We start from the raw sequence: 21799 nt of genomic DNA, 5'->3' as shown, positions 1-21799 counted from the left end.
AGGAATCAAACTCGGGTCTTCGTGCATGCTAAGCAAGCACTCTATCACTAGCCAAACACACGGCCCTGTCGATTATTTTTCAAATCTTGTTAGCTTCTCACATTTTTAACACTTTACCTTTTAACCTCAGGGTAGCAGCTCTATAGTCAAAAATTCTGAGAAATTCAACAATATCTAAACATCTACCTTAAGAATAGCAAATCAAGGGCTGGGAGTGTAGCCTAGTGGTAGAGTGCTCACCTAACATGCACAAAGCCCTGGGGCTTCTGTTAAGCCCTCAAAAATTAAGGGCTTAATTGTCTTTAAAGTTGCCTACAATTCACACTGTACTCAACCACAGTGTGCACTTTCAGGACATCTGTAAGAGGCAGAAAAGAAGGCTTCTAAGTATGGATCCATATTCATGTGCTGACATAGATAACTACCTAAGACCATATTTGGAAAAATGTAAAAAGATTTTTACAAGTGCTAAAGAAAAACAAATGAAATAACTAGTGCAACCAGTCCCCAATAACTAGTGCAACCAGTCCCCAATAATTAACGCAATCTAGAAACATAGTCATGTTATGGATGACGGAACTAAGGACCTAATCCTATATATGATTTGCCCAAGGATACACAGCAATCTATAAATGTTGATTTAACCGCTAAGTCCCAGGTGGGGGGAAACACCCTGCCATACCATTTTTATTTCTGTCTTATGGAATAGATGCAGATATGAAACACATTTGTTGTTACTAACTTCCCTAAAGTCACAGAGCAGGTAAAAAGGCAGAGCTGGGACTGAATGCACAGCTAAAACTACCTACCACAAGCCTAATATTGTAAACCTGTGACCTGCCACAAAAAAAAAAAAAATTTCAAAACTACAATAGAATGAATAAATGCAAATTTTATCTCCTAATCACTTTTCAAGAGTTTGCACGTGAAGCCATTCATACCAAATATTAGCTTAGCTTAGATATAATTTATAGAATTATCTTTTTTTTTTTCTTGGCCAGTCCTGGGTCTTGAACTCAGGGCCTGAGCACTGTCCTTGGGCTTTCTCAAGGCCAGAGCTCTACCACTCAAGCCACAGCCCCACTTCTGGCTTATATATATATATATATATATATATATATATGGTACCAAGAAATCAAACCCGAGTCTTCGTGCATGCTAGGCAAGCACTCTACCACTAGGCTAAACTCCCGGCCCCAGAATTATCTTCTTTGCTTTTAAGCTCATCCAGAGGTTTAACAAGTAACTATGTCAAACTTTGCTACAGTATCCATGGAAAGGTAAGTACATATTATATTTGAGAATCTGCTTCATAATTTAAATAGAATTTAAATTATTAAAAATTTTTCAAGTCAGGTGTTGGTGGCTCACATATATTTAAGTATTGCAATTCAAAGCCCGCCCAGGCATAAAGTCCATGAAACTCTTATCTACAGTTAACAACCAGAAAACCAGAAATGGCTCTGTGGCTCTACAGGTAGAGCACTAGTCTTGATCTGAAGAGCTTAAGGTCAGTGCCAAGGCCCAGAGTTCAAGCTGCACAACTGATTTAAAAAAAAAAAAAAAAAAAGTGTTTCAATGCACAAAATGAGAATTTGTCATAACTAAAATAACACAACAAAAGTAGAGCTTAGGCAAGTTACCTAGAAAAATCTTTGTCTACTTCATATTCATACTTCATCCATGTATCTTGATATACGGAGAATTCCATTATTGTTAGCAAAGCCATAGTAGTAAATGCTATCAGAGAAACTGAAAAACAAAAAAATAAGATTAAAACAATAGAAAAATTAAACCACAAATTCTTTTAAGTTAAAATTAGCAAAAAAAATCTACTACAATTGCTACTTCAAACAGTAAATTTTCCCATCAAATATTGTATTACAAGCTGGGCGTGGTGACTCACACATGTAATCCTAGCTACTCAGGAGGCTGAGATCTAAGGATCAAGGTTCAAAGCCAGAGCAGGCACAAAAAGACCTGAGACACTTATCTCCAATTAACCTCCAGAAAATGGGAAATGGGGCTTGGCTCAAGGGTAGGGCGGTAGCCTTGAGCTGAAGAGCTCAGGGACAGCGCCCGACTCACCAAAAAAATAAATAAAAAATGAAATGAAATGAGAAACAATTGTATTTCTCCAGTTTTAAGGGTATCTCACTAAATAGATTGGCAAAAATTTTACAAAACAAAAGTTTTCTACTTTCTTAAACACAGCAGTGTCAGACATGATAAATGATGAAAGTAAACATGTTTTACAAACTGAAAATATTTCATTATTTAGGAAAAAAACAACAGCAGCAGCAACCAGGGTGCCACTGTCTTATGCCAAATTCAAAGGCTAATGAAGCAAGCCCATGAGACTCCTAACTCCAATCAACCACCAAAAAAGCTGAAAGTAGAGCTAAGGCTCAAGTGGTAGAGAACCAGCCTTGAGCAAAAATGCCTAGGCCCTGCATTTAAGCCCTAGTACTGGCAAACAAAAAAGAAAACATCCACCACCAACAAAAAAACACACCATATTCATAATCTAAAAAGCATTAACCTATACTCTAAGATCCTGAAAAGCACAATAATTTGTATGCCAGAAACTAAAATAGTCCCAAATCCAAAACATCCTCTTACTTTGCCATCTCCTATATATGTTACCTCATTCACAAATTGAAACCAAAAAACATTGATCAAAAACAGAAATAGTCAGGGCATAGCCTGGTGGTAGAGTGCTTGCCTAGCATGCACAAAACCCTGAATTCTATTCCTCAGTACCACATACATAGAAAAAGCTGAAAATGGCACTGTGGCTTAGGTGACAGAGTGGTAGAGCTCTAGCCTCGAGAAAGCCCAAGGACAGTGCCCAGGACCCGAGTCCAAGCCCCAGGACTGGCCAAAAAAAAAAAAGGAAGAAAAAGAAATGCTCATATATTATGACAAGCCATTGGCTTCACTGAAAATGTTTTTGCAAAATAATTTTCATTGTATTCATTAAGAAAACAATCACTAGGGACTGGAAGTAATAAGCATACCGTTATTTTATCCAACAAATGTCAGTCTTCTCTAGAAATACATGAAATATCACCATTGTCTTTGAAGAATACTTTAACAAATATTTCTATCTGTACCAGAAACCATTCTAAACATCTTGCATCCAAGTATTTCATAGATACAGTGTCCCTAGAAAGCCAACAAAGGTGGCCAGGATTTTGGCTTAGTGGTAGAGTACTTGCCCAGCATGCATGAAGACCCGGGTTCGATTCCTCGGTACCACATACATAGAAAAAAGCCAGAAGTGGTGCTGAGGCTTAAGTGGTGGAGCTCTAGCCTTGAGAAAGTCCAAGGACACTGCTCGGCCCCTGAGCTCAAGCCCAGCATTGGTGTTAAAAAAAAAAAAAAAAAAAAAAGCAAATAAAGATGTCCTCATTTCACAGAAGAGATTCAATAGACAGACTGGAGTAATTTCCTCGGATCAAAGAGAAGCAGGATCTAAATCCAAGACTGGATCTAAAATCTAAACTCAATTCTGCTTACATTTGGCAATCTTTTAAGGTAATTATACTAGAGTTTCAGCACAATAAAACTGCACTCCCATCTTTAAGCACTGCTGACGGCAGACAGCCTTGTATTGGATGCCATGGAGAAGTATGAATGAAACCAGGGCAAATCTTGACACAGAGAAAGACTGCCTACAAAGTGACTGCGAACACCAGGTACTGGTAGCTTACATCTATAACCCCAGGTACTCGGGATCACAGTTTGAAGCCAACTGGGGCAAGAAAGTACAGGAGACTCTTATTTACCCAATGAATCATCAAAAAGCTGGAAGCAGAGGTGTGGCTCAAGTGGTAGAGCATCAGCGTCGAGTGAAAAAGCTAAGGGACAGTACACAGGTCCTGAGTGCAAGCCCTAGGACTGCCCAAACACAAAGAAATGATACCAAATAAACTTAAAAAACCGTGACTGCACAAGCCACTGATGGCAGTTGGTAGCACCGCTTACAAATTTTAATACCAGCTCACCTGTACCCCCACTGGCTGAGGTCTCCACATAGCTCTCGGGAACCTTCGGAAAAGCATCCAATTCCTTCACCAAATTTAAGGTTTTTTTCCGATTCAGTCGCCTCATCTTCAGGAAAACCTTCCTCTTCCTTCATATAGTCATGCTAAGGAATAGATAAGTCAAGCATAAATAAATCTGCCAAAGAGATAGAATGTTTCTTTTAAGAGAACTGAAAAACTCCCTTAGAATGACTGGGTGTTCCCAAGGTTCCCTGAAAGGACAAGCAAAACAACACAAGACGCACAGCTACATTTTTCCTTTCCCCATTTCCACCCTGACAACAAGGTAATTTGTATTCTGGAGGCTGAGATCTGAAGATACCGGCTCAAAGCCAGCCTGGGCTCTAAAGTCCGTGAGACTTTTATCTCCAATTAACCATCAGAAAACCAAGAAGTGGTGTTTTGGCTCAAGGGATAAGGTAGTAAGTAGCCTTGAGCTGAAAAGCTCAGGGACAGCGCTCAGGCCCAGAGTTCAAGTCCCATGACCGACAAAAAAAAAAAAGGTAATTGGCGCATGCACACATTTTACAGCAAAACAAAACAAAAACAAAGAGACAATCACATTTTAAATATTTAAGCATGCAAACTAAAAACAATGTGATTTTTGTCTTATGTAGTTGATGACTGCCAATTATACACTGCCAATGGTGGACAACAAACAAGTAAAATAGTCTAACAAAAACAGAATATATGCTAGGCACTGGTGGCTCTTGCCTGTCATCCTAGATATTCAAGAGGCTGAGATCTGAAGATTCAAGTTCAAACACAGCCTGGGCAGAGTTTGAAGTCTGTGCATTCTTATCTCCAGTTAGCCAGCAAAAAGAAAGAAGTAGTGCTGTGGTTCAAGTGATAGAGTGCCAGCCTTGAACTGACAGGATCCAAGCCCTGAGTTCAAGCCTTATTAGCGGTTAAGAATGGAGAGAGGAAAGATGAACAGATGCAGCATGGAACTCAGTAAACACTATGTGAAAATGAATTATGAAACTTGTAGGCAGGGACAGGAGGGGAGAAGAGAAGATAAAGTACAACATTGTCCAAAAAGAAATGTACTCATTACCTGACTTATAAAACAGAAACCCCTCTATATAACACCTTAATGACAATAAAATTCCATATTTTCCACATATTTTTATTGTAATTAATAGAAGAGTTACATTATATTCACCAGATAGAAGGTGCATTAATTCACAAACATTGATACCCTTTCTCATGTCTTGGTCCCCATTTCCCTCCCCCCAAAATTATATATTTTTAAAGCTTTAAGTCTAAAACTTCTGAGCTTAGATATAATGCTCAAGTTTTGTATTTTGGACTTTCCAATTAGAAATGCTCAATCAACCATTAAAGCCTACACAAGTATATCAAAACTAGAAAATCTGTATCTAAAACTTCTGGTCCCAAACATTCATGTAAGAACTTTTCAACCTGTAGTGTACTTCTCCTACCTCTAAGACCCTCCTTCTCTGTAGATTCACCTGCTCTCAGATTGCATACTCACCCTCCTATCAGCCTTCTCTCTCCAAGCAGTTCTCACTTCATTCAGCTTATATCTATACATGGATTTCTCCCAAATATACAGAGTCAACCCACATCTCTGCAAACATTTATCTCCTTGTTTCTAACCCATTTAGACAATCCAAAGACAAATTTAAATTCACCATGTCCAAAGCTGAATACTTCAACTATGAAAACTGGTCCTCTGCCACGCACTTGTCTCATGCCTGTAATCCTAACTATTGGGGAGACTGAGATCATTGTTCAAAGCCAGATTTAGGTTTTAAAAAAGAAAATAGTGAGATGGCTAATCTCCAGTTAAGCATCAGAAAGCCAGAAGTAGCACTGTGGCTCAAATAGAAATCACCAGCCTTGAGCAAAGAAGGCAGAGAGAGCAAGGCCCGGAGCTCAAACCCCAGAATGGGGGAGGGCGGGGGGAACCACACGAAAGAACACCTCAGCATTTTTCACTATGCCAGAAATATTTTCTACTTGGCTAAAGAGAAAATATTTCTCCTCCCTCAACTTTATTTTCTACTCACTTTCTTTTTTCTCATTTAATCCTGATTGTCTTCTAGTACTCTTGTCCCCCTAGCTCTGCCTTATTGTGTGTAAGGGGCTTTAACACTCAAAAATCCATTTGCTACTGAAACACTGTACCTTTTTTACACTCGGTGTGTGTGTGTGTGTGTGTGTGTGTGTGTGTGTGTGTGTGTGTGTGTGTTTCTGTCTGTCTGTCTGTCTAACCATCTGTCATGGGGCTTGAATGCAGAGCCTGGGTGCTGTCCCTGATCTTTTTCATTCAAGGCTAGCAGTCAGCCACTTTGGGCCACAGCTCCACTTCCGGTTTTCTTATGATTGACTGGAGATGCGTCTCAGTTTCCTGCCTGAGCTGGCTTCAAGCCACAATCCTCAGATCTTAGCCTCTTGAGGAGCTAGGATTACAGGCGTGAGCCACCAGCCCATCTTATCATACTATTTCTTATCATTTGTTTCACTTTTTATTTTCTCCACTAGATTGGTAGGTGGGAACTATGTCTACCTTGATCTTTGTGTCCCCAATATCTGGCACAGCAAGTATTCAACAAACGTTTACTGAGGATAGGAAATGTCCCCAGAAACACACAGCAGTTTCATGCTACCATAAGTAAACACACAAGTTCCGCAAGAGTATTCTGTCTACTCACAACAATATCCAAGCATGGAGACACTGACGGATACAGTTTGACTAGCACTGCTAAGAAATAAAATAGTGAGCCAGGCCCTAGTGGCTCACGTCTGGCTAGCTAGTCTGAAGACTAAGATCTGAGGACAAACGTTCAAGCCAGAGCAGGAAAAAAAAGCTCATGAGACTCTTATCTCCAATGAACCAGCAAAAAGTCAGTAGTGAAAGTGTGACTCATCTGACAGGATTAGCCTTGAGTGCAAAAGTCAAGAAAGAACGTAAGGCCCTAAGGTCAAGCCCCAGCACTGACACAACAAATAAATAATAAAAATACTGAATTCTATTTCTAAGATGTCGTTAATTTTCCTTATGGGCATTAAAAAAATATTTTAACTTAATATGTAAGCATGGCAAGAAATTAGTTTTAGAAACTTCCTTAGAACAAATCCAGTGTACCAGCACTCCTGTGGAAAGCCCAGTCTGACTACTCTACTTAGCTACACTTCTAGCTTGCCTTTCCACGGCTATCACTCTGAAGTGACGTATCCTCCCATGTTACGCTAATAGTCCTGTCCCACTCCTGTGAGTTCATTAACTGACCTGCAATTACTTCAGTCCATCTCTGGCACATGCCAGTGTATGAAGCCACTGTTTTCAGTATGAACTCAATAGCATCTAACTTTTCTTTCTCCTCTTTCCTCCCGCCCCTCCCCCATGCCTTTTCTTTAGCCAGTACTATACTTTGCCTTTTTCACACTTCCACTGAGGGGGGAAGTTTTTCAGTGGTGAACTGAAGAGCCTCACAGACTTTCCTGCCTACGCTGACTTCAAACAGTGATCTCGGGTCTCCGCATCTTTCGTAGCTTAGGAATATGGATGTATGCCCCATACCTGGCTAACTTGAGAGATTTTCTAAAAACCAGTCCCTACGTTACTTATATTTAGTGCTGGTCATGGGCTAGAACTCAGCGTCTGGGTAACGTCCCTGAGCTTTTATTGCTCACGGCACTCAACCATTAAGCCACAGCTCTACTTTTAGCTTTACAGCGGTTAACTGAAGATAAACAGTCTCATGGACTTTCCTGCCTGGGCTGGCTTTGAACCCCAATTCTCAGATCTTTGCCTCCCTCATGAGCAGCTAGGATTACAGCTGGCACTCAGCATCATACCTACTTTCTTTATGAAGTTTATTGCCCAGATGTCATTCCCTTCCAATTATTGTTTTGCTTTTGAGATGCACCGAGTTAAAAAGTACTTTATCTGGCCAGGAGTTTGGCCTAGTGGTAGAGTGCTTGCCTAGCATGCATGAAGACTCAGGTTCGATTCCTCGGTACCACATACATAGAAAAAAGCCAGAAGTGGTGCTGTGGTTTCAGTGGTGGAGCTCTAGCCTGGAAAATACCCAAAGACAGTGCTCAGGCTCTGGACTCAAGCCCAGGACTGGGGGAAAAAAAAAAAGTACTGTATCTGGGGCATATTTCTCAACCATTTCTTCCCTTTGCAAGAATGCTTTTTCCTAGTAACAGCTAACACGTGTATGACATAGAAAGCAATTTCTATGTTGCCTCTCCATGCAGTACATGCTATATTCATTCCCATGTATGGGCAAAAACAGTCAAGTCATTTTCCTAGAGCTGCATATCTAGTAGGGAGAGTTGGATCCAAAGCACACACAGCTCTTACTACCATCCTCCACTGACATCTGGATGTACTGGCAACTTCTTTAATCACTTCAGCACTTGGGAGCACCCGGACGCTTCTCTTCTGCCTTATCTATTTTTTTCAAGCTCCAGTACTGAGGCTTGAACCTGTCAGGGCCAGGGTGCTGTCCTTTAGCATTTTTGCTAAAAGATGATACTCATCGCTTGAATCATCGCTGCTGCCTTTTGGCTAGTTAACTGGAGATAAGAGTCTCACAGACTGTCCCACTGAGGCTGACTTTGAACCAGAATCCTCAGATCTCAAATTCCTTGAACAGCTGCGGTTAGAGACACGAGACCCAGTAACCAGCTTCGATAATCATCTCTTGAACTCATGATCCTATGGCATTTGTTCATACTCACTCCTTTCACTTACAGCTAACAGTTCTTCTGTCATAGTGACATTTACCTTAAATCTATACAACAGCACTCACAAGCGAGATCAGAAAGCTGAAATCTGAGGAACATGCCTTGAAGACACCTGGCAAAGAAAAATCCAAAAGACTCATCTCCAATTAACCAGAAAGAAGCTAGAAGTGGAGGTGTGGCTCAAACAGTAGAAAGACAGCCTTGAGTAAAAAAAGCCAAGTAAGACTAGGGAGCCCTGAGTTCAAGCACTAGCACGTGCATGCACACACACTAAAAAAGCAGACAACAGTATTTTGCTTTGAAAATATTCTTACTTTGCAAAATTAAATATTGCAATTTTATGTCAGTCTTCAACTGCTGCCCTTTTGCCCTGCTTTCTTCTAATATATTCTTTGGCAATCTCTTTTATGTGTTATATACATGCAGAAACAGACAAACAGCAGAAAGTCACTGATAACACAGGAGACAAAACAATACATTAAAAAATGCATAAAAATAAACTTTCGCTAGGTGTGATAGCTCAGACCTGTAATCCTAGCTACTCAGGAGGCTGAGTTCTGAGGATCATGGTTCAAAGCCAGCCCAGGTACTGAAAAGTCTATGAGACTCTTATCTCCAGTGAATCACCAGAAAACCAGAAGTAGTTCTATGGCACAAGGGTAGGGCAGTAGCCTTGAGCTGAAGAGCTCAGAGATAGCACCCAGGCCTAGAGTCCAAGCCCCATGACAGGTCAAAAAAAAAAAAAAATTAACACTGAATGTATGCAGTGTCATGTAGCCTCTATTTTATATATCCAGTTTAAATATAATGAGACTGCAAAAGTCTTTACAAAATTAAAATACACAATCTGGAAATGTACTTTTACAGGCTGCTCAATTAAGTTTAATTACCTCACCAATGAAAAAGGACACAATTAGCAGCACTGGTAGCTTAACACCTGTAATCCTAGCTTCTCAGGAGCCTGAGATTCTTATTTCCAATTAACCACCAAAAAGCTGGAAGTGGCACCATGGCTCAAGAGGTACAATCAGACTCTGAGTCAAAAAGCTCAGAGACAGCACTCAGAATTGGCACCCCCCAAAAAAATACAATCTACCATCTACTACGTAAGTTTATGAAATCAACTTCTACTTATATATCTGGCCATGACGATATTTGATCTATGCCATGATGTAGGGTAAAGTAAAATATAACACTGAAGCTCTAACCCCCGGTGTATGTGAATGGGCCTTACTTGCAACTGTAGGCCTACACAAATTAATTAGTTATGATGGAATTCTACTGGATTATTGTGTTTTAGGGGATTTTCTGGATCCTTATGAGATCAGGGTGAGTCCCCCAAGTGAAGACAGAGGTGGGGCCTGTATCTACAGAGCCCAGAAAGAAGCAGCAGAATGGGGCTTTCCTGGAGTTATGCAGGCCAAGCCTGCACCCTGGTTTTGGAGGTTTGTGACAATTTGTTAAGGTTACCCCTGAAAACTAAAAGTGGGCCATTAAATAAGAGGGCTAGGCACCAATAACTGATGTATGTCACCCTACCTACTGAGGAGGCTGAGATCTCAGGATCACAGTTCAAAACCAGCCAGGGCAGGAAAATCCCTAAGACTCCTATCTTCAATTAAGCAGTAAAAACCTGAAAGTAGAGGTGTGCCACAAGCCTTGAGAATTAAAGCAAAGTGAGAGTATGAGGTCCTAAATTCAAGCCCTAGTATCAGCAAGAGAGAGAAAAACTGTTGCTGGTGTGGAAGCTATATTTACACTAGAAAGCATGTTTTCAAAAGCAGTAACATGAGCTAATAAGGCGCAGAGAGCCAGAGAACTGACTCTAAAACAAGACTATCCATGAAGTAGAAACAGCAATACAAAGGATGAACTAATGCAACAAGGATATTCACATAGGAAATGAACTATATAACCTGGGGAGAAGGGAGTAAGAAGGGGTAAGCAGGAGAAAAATGAGGAAAGGGTGCATGTTTAAAAAGAAATGTACTCGTTACTTCTGTAAGATTAAACCCCACCCCTGCTCATCACCTTTATATTTTAAAAGGAAAAAGAAATGCTGCCTTAGTCACAAACAGAACAGTTAAGCCCAAAGCCCAGCAAGCAACTAAAGATAAAGGTGAAGGTCATACTAACAAACAGAGTATTAATCAGTTGGGAGGGAGTGTCAAGAAGTCTATTCTTTGGTATATCTTTGGTCTAGTTTATGACTAAGCACCAGAGAAACAACTGCAACTACATACGTTAAAAAGGGAAAATGAAAAAGTAGCCAGCACTAACACTCTACCAGTGTTTACTAGCAGGCACAGCACTAAATGCTTCATATGTTTTAAAGCATCTAATCTTACAACCTATCTGAGAGATAACTATTATTGTATTATTTTATAATTATTAAAAATGAGGGAGCAAAGGCACAAAAATATTCAATAATTGCCCACTGTGATATTAAAGGGAAGAACTGAAATAAATATTAAATAACTATTAGAATATATCACAAAAACTGACTGGAAATGATTTCTATTAAAAATAAATTTCATCATTTCTTCAATTTAAATTAGCAAAAAGCTGGGCACTGGTGACTCAGGCCTATAATCCTGACTCGAGGAGGCTGAGATCCAAGGATTGCAGTTCAAAACTAGCCCAGGCAAGAACGTCCATGAGGCCGGGAGTTTGGCCTAGTGGTTAAAGTGCTTGAAAAAAGCCGGAAGTGGTGCTGAGGCTCAAGTGGTAGAGCTCTAACCTTGAGAAAGTCCAAGGACAGTGCTCGGGCCCTGAGCTCAAGCCCAGGACTGGCAAAAAAAAAAAAAAAAAAAAAAAAAAGTCCATGAAACTCTTACCTCCAATTAACCACCTGAAAACCAGAAATGGCTAAAAGTGGTAGACTACGAACCTTTATTGAAAAAGTTCAAGGAGTTCAAGCCTCATGACAGAACAAATACGAAAAAATAACCCCAGAGGAGGGGAAAAATGGTGAGGTGAGGAAAAGATGCCTGTGGCTGTTTTGGTTCCACACAAGGTCTAATTTTCTTCTGCACATCTTTTAAATTCTGGTGCCAATGACTCACACCTGTAACCTTAGGTTCTCAAGAGGCTAAACCTGAGGATCCTGGTTTGAATCCAGCCTGAGAAGATAAATCCAGGTGACTATCTCCCTTTAACTGCAAAAAGCCAGAAGTTGAAGTGTGGTTCAAGTAGTAGAGTGCCAGTCTTGAGCAAAGAAAGAATCAAATGCATGAAGACCTTACTTCAAGCCTAAGTATCAGCAAAATAAATATACATAACTAAGTAGACATTTGTAACATTATGTAAGAATTAGTATTCAGTATAGCCTTGTAGAAACTGAACTGTGCAACAGGTGGGCAGAGTCAGAGGGGAGAAGCCTGGGGAAAGTATAGGAAGGGGATAACTTTGTCTAAAATGTACTCATTGCCTGACTTATGAAATGGTAACCTCTCTAACACTTTAATAATAACAATAAAAATATTTCAAAAAGAATTTGTACCATGGGAATATCAGTGCAAACTCATTTCATGACAGAGCCTCACCTGGTATGTTGGATATGTTTACTTATTTGAAAGACAAGATGATTGTGAAGGGGAGCAGGAGGGAAAGTGGGGGGAAAAAAAAACAGGTATCAACGTTCAAGAAGTAAGGTACCTAGTACCTGACGAATGTAACTGTAACCTCAACAATACTGCTGGACGTATTGTTACCCCAACAATAAAATACAATTTAAAAAAAGTAAAAAAAATTGTACCATGGGGCTGGGAGTTTGGCCTAATGGTAAACTGCTCGCCTAGCATGCATGAAGACCCGGGTTCAATTCCTTGGTACCACATACATGAAAAAAGTTGGAAGTGGTGCTGTGGTTCAAGTGGTAGAGTGCTAGCCTTGAGAAAGTGCAAGGACAGTGCTCAGGCCCTGAGCTCAAGCCCCACAACTGGCAAAAAAAAAAAAGCTGAAATTGGCGCAGTGGCTCAAGTGGTAGAGCTCTAGTTCAAGCCCCAGAATTTATACCATGAAGACACTGTCATTACAACTTAGTCGTGAGCCAAAACTGACCAAAAAAACAAAAAACCCCTCACAAACCATTAGTATGTGATTTCATTTCGATTTCCTCTTATCACAGTTGGAAGACATTAACTCCAAGGCTGTCAAACACAAAGTAAATAACTGTAAGACTTCCTTCAGTGAAGAAGCTAAACAGCAGACTGAGCAGATGAACAACTTCAATCAAGAAACTGTACTTGTAACTGTATCTTTGCTCCTGAAAGCCCGTCTGGCCGCATGACAAGGTATGTCACTTGGTCTTCCGTCTCCAAGAGCATTATAGCCCAAATGTGAAGGATAAACGACATCTGTAATCCTAGCTGCTCGGGAGGCTGACGCCTGAGGGTCGCGATGCAAAGCCAGCTGGGGCGGAAAGTCCGAGAGATTCTTGACTTCAAAAACAAGTGGCGCTGGGTCTCCAGTGGTGGAGCGCTAGCCCCGGGACCGGCAAGCGCCCACCCACACCCACCCGCACAGTGTTACACAGCTCAGGCAAACACACGTCTCCGTGCACGACGGCGGCCGAGGCAGCGCGTGCGCTGCGAGGCGGGGGGCCGGGGCCGGCGGACCCCCGGGATCTCCCCAGCCCTGGCGGAGGCCGGCGGACCTCCTGGATCTCCCCAGCCCTGGCCGAGGCCGGCGGACCCCCGGGATCTCCCCAGCCCTGGCGGGGCCGGCGGACCTCCTGGATCTCCCCAGCCCTGGCGGAGGCCGGCGGACCCCCGGGATCTCCCCAGCCCTGGCCGGGGCCGGCGGACCTCCTGGATCTCCCCAGCCCTGGCCGGGGCCGGCGGTCCCCGCTACCTCCGCCCGGGATCTCCCCAGCCAGGGCCGGGTCTTCCTGCAAAGCAGAGCGCGGCTCTTCCACACGGCCGTGTCCGTCCCAGTCCGTCCGAGGCCAGACCCGGGTCCAGACACCTGGGTCCCCGGACACCGGATGAAGGAGGAAGCCTGGGGCACCTCGGGGACCAGTGGGCCAGAGACCCGAGGCCGGGCCGAGGCCGCGCAGCCCTCCCCGCCGGTACTCGCTGCCGGCAAAGGCGGAGCCCCGCGCTCCTCGGTCGCCGCCGCTCCGGCCCGCGGTGGGACGGGCGCCGGCTCCGCCACTCCCCGCCCCAAGAGCTCCGGAAGAACCTGGACAGCGCTTAACAAGGGCTCCAGTCCTCTTACCTTGTGGTGCGGCCCCAGCCGACCGCCATGTTTCAGAGGAGCCCGGGTCGCCAGGGCTCCCGTGTACCTGGAAATCTCGCGAGAATGAAGAGGCTGTCACGGAGAAGAGGAATAACTCTCGCGAGATTTTCTGTGCTGCCGTAAGAGTTACTGAGCCAGAGGCGGGGCCATGTAGAGGTGGGCGTGGTCCGTTGTGAAAGGGCGGGGCCTGTGGTGGAAGGGGCGTGGCCGAGTGGCAGTGATGTTACCGCTTGGATGAGGATCACACAGATGCGGGGATGGAAGGTTTCCTCCCCTTGACAATGAACGGAACGAGTGTAATGAAGCTCAACTCCCAACTGGTGAGAGCTTTGGGCACAGAATTGGCACCTCCAGCCAGCACCCCTGTCTCCTTGAGTGGACTGGGTCCTTTACCTTTGCCATCTCACTTTTACCTCTCAAGAACGCAGCCAGGTTCCAGTGGCTCACACCTGTAGTCCTAGCTACTCAGAGATCTAAGGACCACGGTTCAAAGCCAGCCCAGGCACTAAAGTCCGTGAGACTGTTATCTCCAATCAACTACTAGAAAACCAGAAATGGGACCATGGCTCCAGGGTGGTAGCCTTGAGCTAAAGATCTCAGGGATAGTGCCTAGGCCCAGAGATCAAGTCCCACTACCGACAATAAACAAATAAACCTTAAACTACTTGGCCACCTGTGTGGTGTTTTCCTGGCGAACAGGACCACCTGTGTGGCGTGCTCCTGTAAAAGCTCAGCCCCACGGAAGGTTGGGGCTGCTCTCTATCATCGGGAAGGTGGAGAGTAGCCATTAAATTGACTTCTAGCTCGTTTCACTGAGTGCTGGTAGTTCTATTGTTGGATGTTGGGGGAGGGCCAAAATGGTTGGGATGTTACATTGTAGCTAAAAGTGGTGGAGCACCCAAACCCTAAATTCAAGACCAATTGTCAACAACAAAAATCTTCCTAGGCAGGCCTCAATCCATGATGCTTGATTATCAGATTCCCACATAGTTAAGGCTACGAATATGAACCACACGCAACTGACCTCATGTTTTCTTAATGAAGGATACTGAGTTTGAAAGGTCCTCAAAAAAAAATCACAAAAGGGGTAAAGGTGATGGGAAAAAGACTGAAGAGAAAGGTGTGTAAGGGTTGTCAAAGGGAAACTCCCATGTGGTTCAGGGGAAAAGAGAGAGAGAGAGAGAGAGACAGAGAGAGACAGAGAGACAGAGAGAGAGAGAGAGAGAGAGAGAGAGAGGGGGGGGGAGGGGGAGAGGGGGAGAGAGAGGGAGAGAGAGGGAGAGAGAGGGAGAGAGAGAGAGAGAGAGAGAGAGAGAGAGAGAGAGAGAGAGAGAGAGAGAGAGAGAGAGAGAGAGAGAGAGAGAGAGAGAGCATGCAGGCTTCTTCCTGCACAAGATGAAGGCGTGTTGAGCAAGAATTTAAGGAGTAAGGAGGCACAACTCTTTCTAGCTACTTCCTGCTGACATTAGAGATAGAAGCAAGAGATGTTGTCCAGGTCTAGGAGAAGGCAGTGGTAACAGTTCCTTGGTAGTGAATACATGTATGAATGTTTGGATGAAATATGAAAGAAGTCTTACAAGGCAGTGGTTTGGTAAGTCAGAAAGAGCAAGTATACCTTGTAATCACCATGGTATAGAAGGGCAGGAGCAGAAGAAACTCTTGACAGGTGAATCTACGATGGCTATCCATTGAGCTTAACTGCAGTGGGAGTGGTCAGCAGAACCTGGGGAGGGCCTGTCCACTTAGGATGTAAGCCAGGCAGGTTAAGGGTCTTGATAAAGACTTGATCCCGAGGCAAAATTGGGGGGGGGGAAGGAGGGAAAGGACTTTAATGAGCCTGTGGGGAGCATTGATCAGCATGTTGGCATAACATATGTCTAAGGAAAGTTAGGACAGGAAGATAGTCTGTTAGTGGAATCTTTGGATCTTGGATCATTAGTAGGAAAATTTCTGTCATGAGCAGGCAAAGTAATTCATCAATAAGCAGGTAATATGATGCAACATAGTTTATTGATTTAACATAGCTTAGCAGAGTGAACACTATATTCTAGTTCCTATCTTCTAGGCCTAACGTGTCTAATTCTATCCTGCCTATTCGGCACACCTACTGGACTCACCTCTCTGACATCTCTTCTGGACCAGGAAGTTGACCAGGCCTGCTGGTCAGTTGTTAGACGCAGTTCCCTGTCCTGTCATGGTGTGAACTCTAGTGCCACACAATGAGTTTTAGTCCTTGTTGGTCCTCTTGGACAAGGAGCAGCTTCTGCAGGCCAAAGATCCTGGAACCACAGTCTCGGTTAAGGCCAGCAGAAGTGCTGTCCCTCATTCTGGGTCATTTGCTTATATTGGTTCTTGGCTGTTCCTCTCTGGCCCAAACTCCTCCTTGCTTGATTTGGATTGGTTCTTTCTTTGGTTGGTGGTGCCCAGAGATGTGTTGGTCTTTTACTGTAGCTATTGCTCTCCTATGCCCAGGTGTCTGGGCTCTTAGGTATTTTATAATTACTCTATCTTGTAAACCATGTTCCTGAAGGCTCCTGTGATTACAGTCATATGTGTCCTTGCATCTGTTTTATGTCCCATGTCCACATGCCGTTAGCTACAAGTTTGTATTGGCAATATATTTCTTTAAATATTTTAGCTGTATTTCATCCTATTGTTTTTCATTCTAATTATTAGTATTTTCCGATCATATTCATTTAGTATTTTCATATCCATTATTCTAGTATTTTCACATCATATTCATTATCTTAGTATTTCCACATCATTACCTTTTGTTCTATCTTCACATTTTTATGCTCATAACGATTTCCCATGAAGAAAGGCCTTTGGGAAAGGAGAGCAGATGGGTTAGGCACTACTTAATGAATAGGAAGAATGACGGCATTAATACTGCGCAAGTTCTGTACTAGGCAATACATTCCCTCAGGTTTAATCAACAGTAAGTTAAAGGGGGGGAGGGGCAATAGATCTGAGAAGTTGTTTAAGAAGGTAGAGGAGGAGAAAGAAGATGGCACCAAAACAATAAGGAGCCAGCCTAGCTCTCTCCCACAAAAAGAGAGAATTGAGGAATCCCAGGAGTCAACTGTCAGAGTTTTTAGTCCTTGGTTCCTCCCGACCCACAGGAGGGAAAGAGAGAACACGCCCTGACCAGGACGAACTGAGAAAGGAGAGGGCCGACAAACCACCGGCACCCAGCCCTCCCTCACCAGAGGACAATCAGACATGTCAGGGAGACCTGTCAAGGCAGGAACTCGATAATTGCGGAAATCTATTCAGCTAATATAGGATGCAGGAGCCTATCAGCACAAAGGTGGGCAGGGCGGGGGAGGTTCTCTCATTGAGGACATTTAACTAACATACGATACACTCATTGAGCAAGTAGGATGCATGTGCTGTCCCAGAGGGCGAAAGGGTTCCATCCCAGAGGTTGCCTTACAAACCACAGCCAGCCTTCCAACCAGGCGGCAGGCACCATCTCAGCCAGGTGCGGTCCCAAGACCAGGGAATGAGCACTGGGCCAGGAGTTAGGCCTCCTTTTACAGCATTCAACAACTGCAAATTTAAGAAGCAATGGAGAAGTATACAAATGGGAAAAAAAACATAGATAAAGCTTATAACCATCGTTCTCAAAGAATTGGAAATAGCAGGACCCCTCCCCCGCCCCTCACAACAATGTCTTTGAGTCACTAAAGGCCAAGATGCCCTGAACTCCAGCAAGTTGCAGAATCCAGATACAGGAATGACACAGCCCGGACACAGGACAGCACAGACAGCAGCTGAGACCAGAAGGGAGGTGAACTACCCTCTACCACCATGGAACAGCTCACAGCCAGACTCTTGATGAGTAAGTAGCCCACCGGGATTCCCGCCTTGGGAAAGCAGAGCTTGTGGCAAGCTACAGAACTTAGCCCAGACCCCTCTCACTCAGCAAGCACTGGGGGGGAAAGGGGGACAAGGAACTCGGAATCCAGCTCCTCCCCCCCAATGGCCCTCTCCCCCAGGCCACTGAGATTGGAGACTGACAGCCTGGCACTAAGACCCAGTACTGCAACAGTGGGAATGTGGAGGTGACCCTGCTCTCACCTGCCTGATGGCCTCCTCCCCCAGACCACTGAGATTGGAGACTGAGGGGCACTAAGACCCAGTGTCCCAACAGCAGGTGGGGGTGAGTGCATGTGGGAGCCAAAACCTAGTGGGGCGCCCTCCAGCTGGGAGCTTCTGGTAAGCCAGCACCAGTGGGATCACCCAACGGAGACACAGAAAGATGCACAGCCCAAAACAGCCGTGTACCTCCTGCAGAAACCAGGAATGTGCTCCGCCCTATCAGGGAAAAACCAATAGCAGGGAGAGCAACCCCAAAACACAGCAGGGAACTGGAGGGCAGACCTGCAAAGGCCGAGCTTGCACTCTGAGAACTGGAAAGACACAGCTCTCCTCTACCGCGGGGCCCCACCCCTGGGAACAGGGCCAGCAAACTTTGGAAACTTGTGGGCACATCACCAAAGGCTGCACACTCAGACCCAGAATCAGGAGTACACTCCACCCCACTACAGCAGAGCTGGGATCCAGTGGGTGTGTCAGCAATAGCCCTCACTCCTATGGGAAATTGAGGACACACCCACCTAAGGGCAGAAAAACCAAGAGAGAGCACCTACAGCTGGGCCCTTCTGCTGGTTACCAGGTGTACAAGACAACCACAGCTGTGCTACCCAGCTGAGATCCAAACAGGCAACCAAAAGGCAGGTGCCATTCACCATTCAGAACAGGCACAGTCAGGCATGCCAACTACAGCTACCCAACCATACCGGGAATCAGCTGGGTGCTCCCCTCCCCTACCCCCGCCCCACAAAAGAACCAAAGGTTCATATCAACAGCTACTCCCTGGTGGACAAGCCCCAACAATGGCTTTATCCAGCTGAATCCCAAATACTCATGCAGATAACTGTGAGCCACTATGGCAAATCATCTGTACACTCCTCCTGACCCCAGAAACACCAAAAGTGCACATCCACACCTGGATTTACCTACCTGAAGTCAGCAACAGAATTAACTGGACTGAGAACCACACATATACAGATACCCAGAGAACCACCAGCCCCAAACCAAGTAAAGGCCGCCACCTATTGACCATAGAGCAAACTTACAACAGTAATTAACAAGCCCTGAACTCCCAATGAGGAAATCACAGAGACAAATCACTACACAAATCCCAAAGGGAAACAAGAGTGAAGGAATGAGAGAGAAGACACCATCCAAAGAAATGGCACCTGGAGAGACTCGAGACATGCCTCTGCTCAAGTAGATGATTGAGGACAAGACTAAAGAGATTAAAGCAGAACTCCAAAAACAATTCCGGGAATATAAGCAGGAAATTACCAAGGAGTTCATCAATTTTAAAAGGGAAGTGGAGACCAAAATAGACAAAGTTTATACTTCCTTAGATGGAAAGATGAATACCCTCAGAGCAGACATGATGAACTCAATGTCCACAATGCCAACTAAAATGGAAGTGCTAGGCAACAGATTGACTAAGATGAAGAATAAGATTCCAGGAATGGAATATAAAGCACAAGAGCTGGAACAGAGAGTCATCAATCTGGAAAAAACCAGTCAGAATTCACCAAAGAAGTCCAAGAATTGACAGATGCAGCCAAGAAATCTAATCTTTGTACAATAGAAATTGATAAAGGGGAGGAGTTTCAAACCAAGGGAATGCAACACTTATTCACCAAGATTATAACAGAGAACTTCCCCAGCCTCAAAAGGGAAAAATCTCACATTATTCAAGGCTTCAGAACAGCCAATAAGCAGGACTCCAGAAGGAACTCTCCCAGACACATCATAGTAAAAACATTAGACCCGAATAGTAAGGAGCTGATCCTTAATGCTGCAAAAACAAAGGAAGACCTATAATACAATGGAAAAAAATAGGCATCACTGCAAACCTTTCCACGCAAACCCTAAATGCAAGAAAAGCTTGGAAAAATACCATTCATGCCCTGAAGACCAACAACTGCCAACCCAGATTGATATGTCCAGTGAAACTAGCATTTACATTTAAGGGAGAAACAAGAATATTTCATTCCAAAGAAAAGCTATATGAATTTATGTACATTAAACCAACGTTACAAAAAATATTTAAAAATCAAGAACAAAGAGCAGAACAGCAAGAACCCCCATCAAGAAACTATCACCTATAAATCAATAAACACAAAGGGGAAAAAAAGAGAAAGAGAAACAGAAGGAAAAATAAGTTATGACAAAGGATGTTAACCGCTTCTCTATAATTTCCCAAAATTTCCAATCAAAAGTCACAGAACAGCAGACTGGCTTAGGAAACACACCACTTTGCTGTCTCCAAGAGACCCACCTCACTGCCAAATGAAAAGATGGAAAAGAATTTTCCACTCCAATGCACCATGCAAAAAAAGCAAAAGTAGCCATCTTAATCTCTGACAAAATTAAGTTCTTGGTAAAATCAGCATATAAAGATAAAGATGGCCACTACATATTAGTAAAGGAGTCAATTCATATAAACATCTACCCCCCAATATGGGAGCACTTAAGTATGTCAAGCAAACTCTCATAGGGTTACAGGGCAAGACAGACTCAAACACAGTCATAGTGGGAGAATTCAATATACCACTCTCACCAAAAGACAGATCATATCAGCAAAAATATAAGCAAAGACACCTCTGAGTTAAACAACACCATAGCCCAACTGGGCTTAACAGACATACACAGAGTCTTTCACCAAATGGCAAAACACTATACATTCTCTCAGTATCCCATGGAACATAGGCCAGAATAGATCATATAATAGTTTACACAAAGAACCTAAGCAGATACAAGAGGACTGATACAATCCCCTGCATTCTATCTGATCACAGTGGAATCAGACTAGTTCTAAACAACATAGTAAAGGGTAACAAATATTCAAACACTTGGAAGCTGAACAACACACTTTTGAATAACTCCTGGGTTACAGAACAAATCAAAGAAGAAATCCAAAACTTTCTTGAATGTAATAACAAGGTACATCACAAAAGAACTTATGGGACAAAGCAAAAGCAGTCTTAAGGGGAAAATTTATCAAACTAGGAGCACATGTTAAAAAGACAGAAGAAGCTGGTAAACAACCTAAACAAGCAATTGAAGCAACTAGAGGAGCAAGAAAAACTTAACTCCAATAACAAGGACAAAAATAACAAAAATAAAATTGGAAATATAGATTGAAATAAGATCTACTATATATACAATTAATAAACCAAAAATTGGTTCTTTGAAAGAATCAACAAAATTGACAGACCCCTGGCAAGATTAATCAAAAAAAGGACAGGTGTGCCTCAAATAAACAAGATTAAAGATCCTATGGGAACAATCATAACTGACATTCAAAAAAATCAGTCCATTATGAATAACTACTTCCAGGGCCTATATTTAAAGAAATAGGAAAATTTAATAGGAATGGATGATTTTTGAAATAAACATAGGCTACCCAACTGATAAGCCAACTGAACAAACCAATTTCATACAATGAGATAGCGGAAGCCATCAGTGAAGTGCCAACCAAAAAGAGCCCAGGTCCAATTCAATTATTGGTGCTGGCAAAACTGGACAGCCACATGCAGAAAACTAAAAATTGACCCTAGCCTTTCGCCATGCACAAGCATTAACTCAAAGTGGATCAAAGACCTCACTGTCAGACTGGAAACCGTGAAACTGCTACATGATAAACTAGGAGAGACACTGGAATTCATAGGCACAGGCAAAAGATTCCT

The 21799-nt window shown here is 43.3% G+C and overlaps 1 protein-coding gene across 1 annotated transcript in view; it reads right to left on the bottom strand.

Annotated features, from left to right (window-relative positions):
* Ergic2 (ERGIC and golgi 2) overlaps positions 1-14103 on the bottom strand; it is a 43068-nt gene extending 28965 nt beyond the window's left edge. Inside the window, exons 1-3 of the mRNA XM_090319019.1 lie at positions 13998-14103; positions 4011-4153; positions 1644-1752 (exon numbers count right to left, since the gene is read on the bottom strand). Of these exons, the coding sequence (XP_090175145.1) occupies positions 1644-1752; positions 4011-4116 (215 nt within the window). The 5' untranslated portion in view covers positions 4117-4153; positions 13998-14103. The remainder of the gene's footprint in view (positions 1-1643; positions 1753-4010; positions 4154-13997) is intronic.
* Between the last annotated feature and the right edge of the window lie 7696 nt (positions 14104-21799).

This window comes from Megascapheus bottae, chromosome 2 (assembly GCF_031878675.1).
Source record: "Megascapheus bottae isolate mThoBot1 chromosome 2, mThoBot2.hap1, whole genome shotgun sequence".
NCBI classification, from domain to species: Eukaryota; Metazoa; Chordata; class Mammalia; order Rodentia; family Geomyidae; genus Megascapheus; species Megascapheus bottae.
This window is presented reverse-complemented; position numbering and strand designations above follow the sequence as displayed.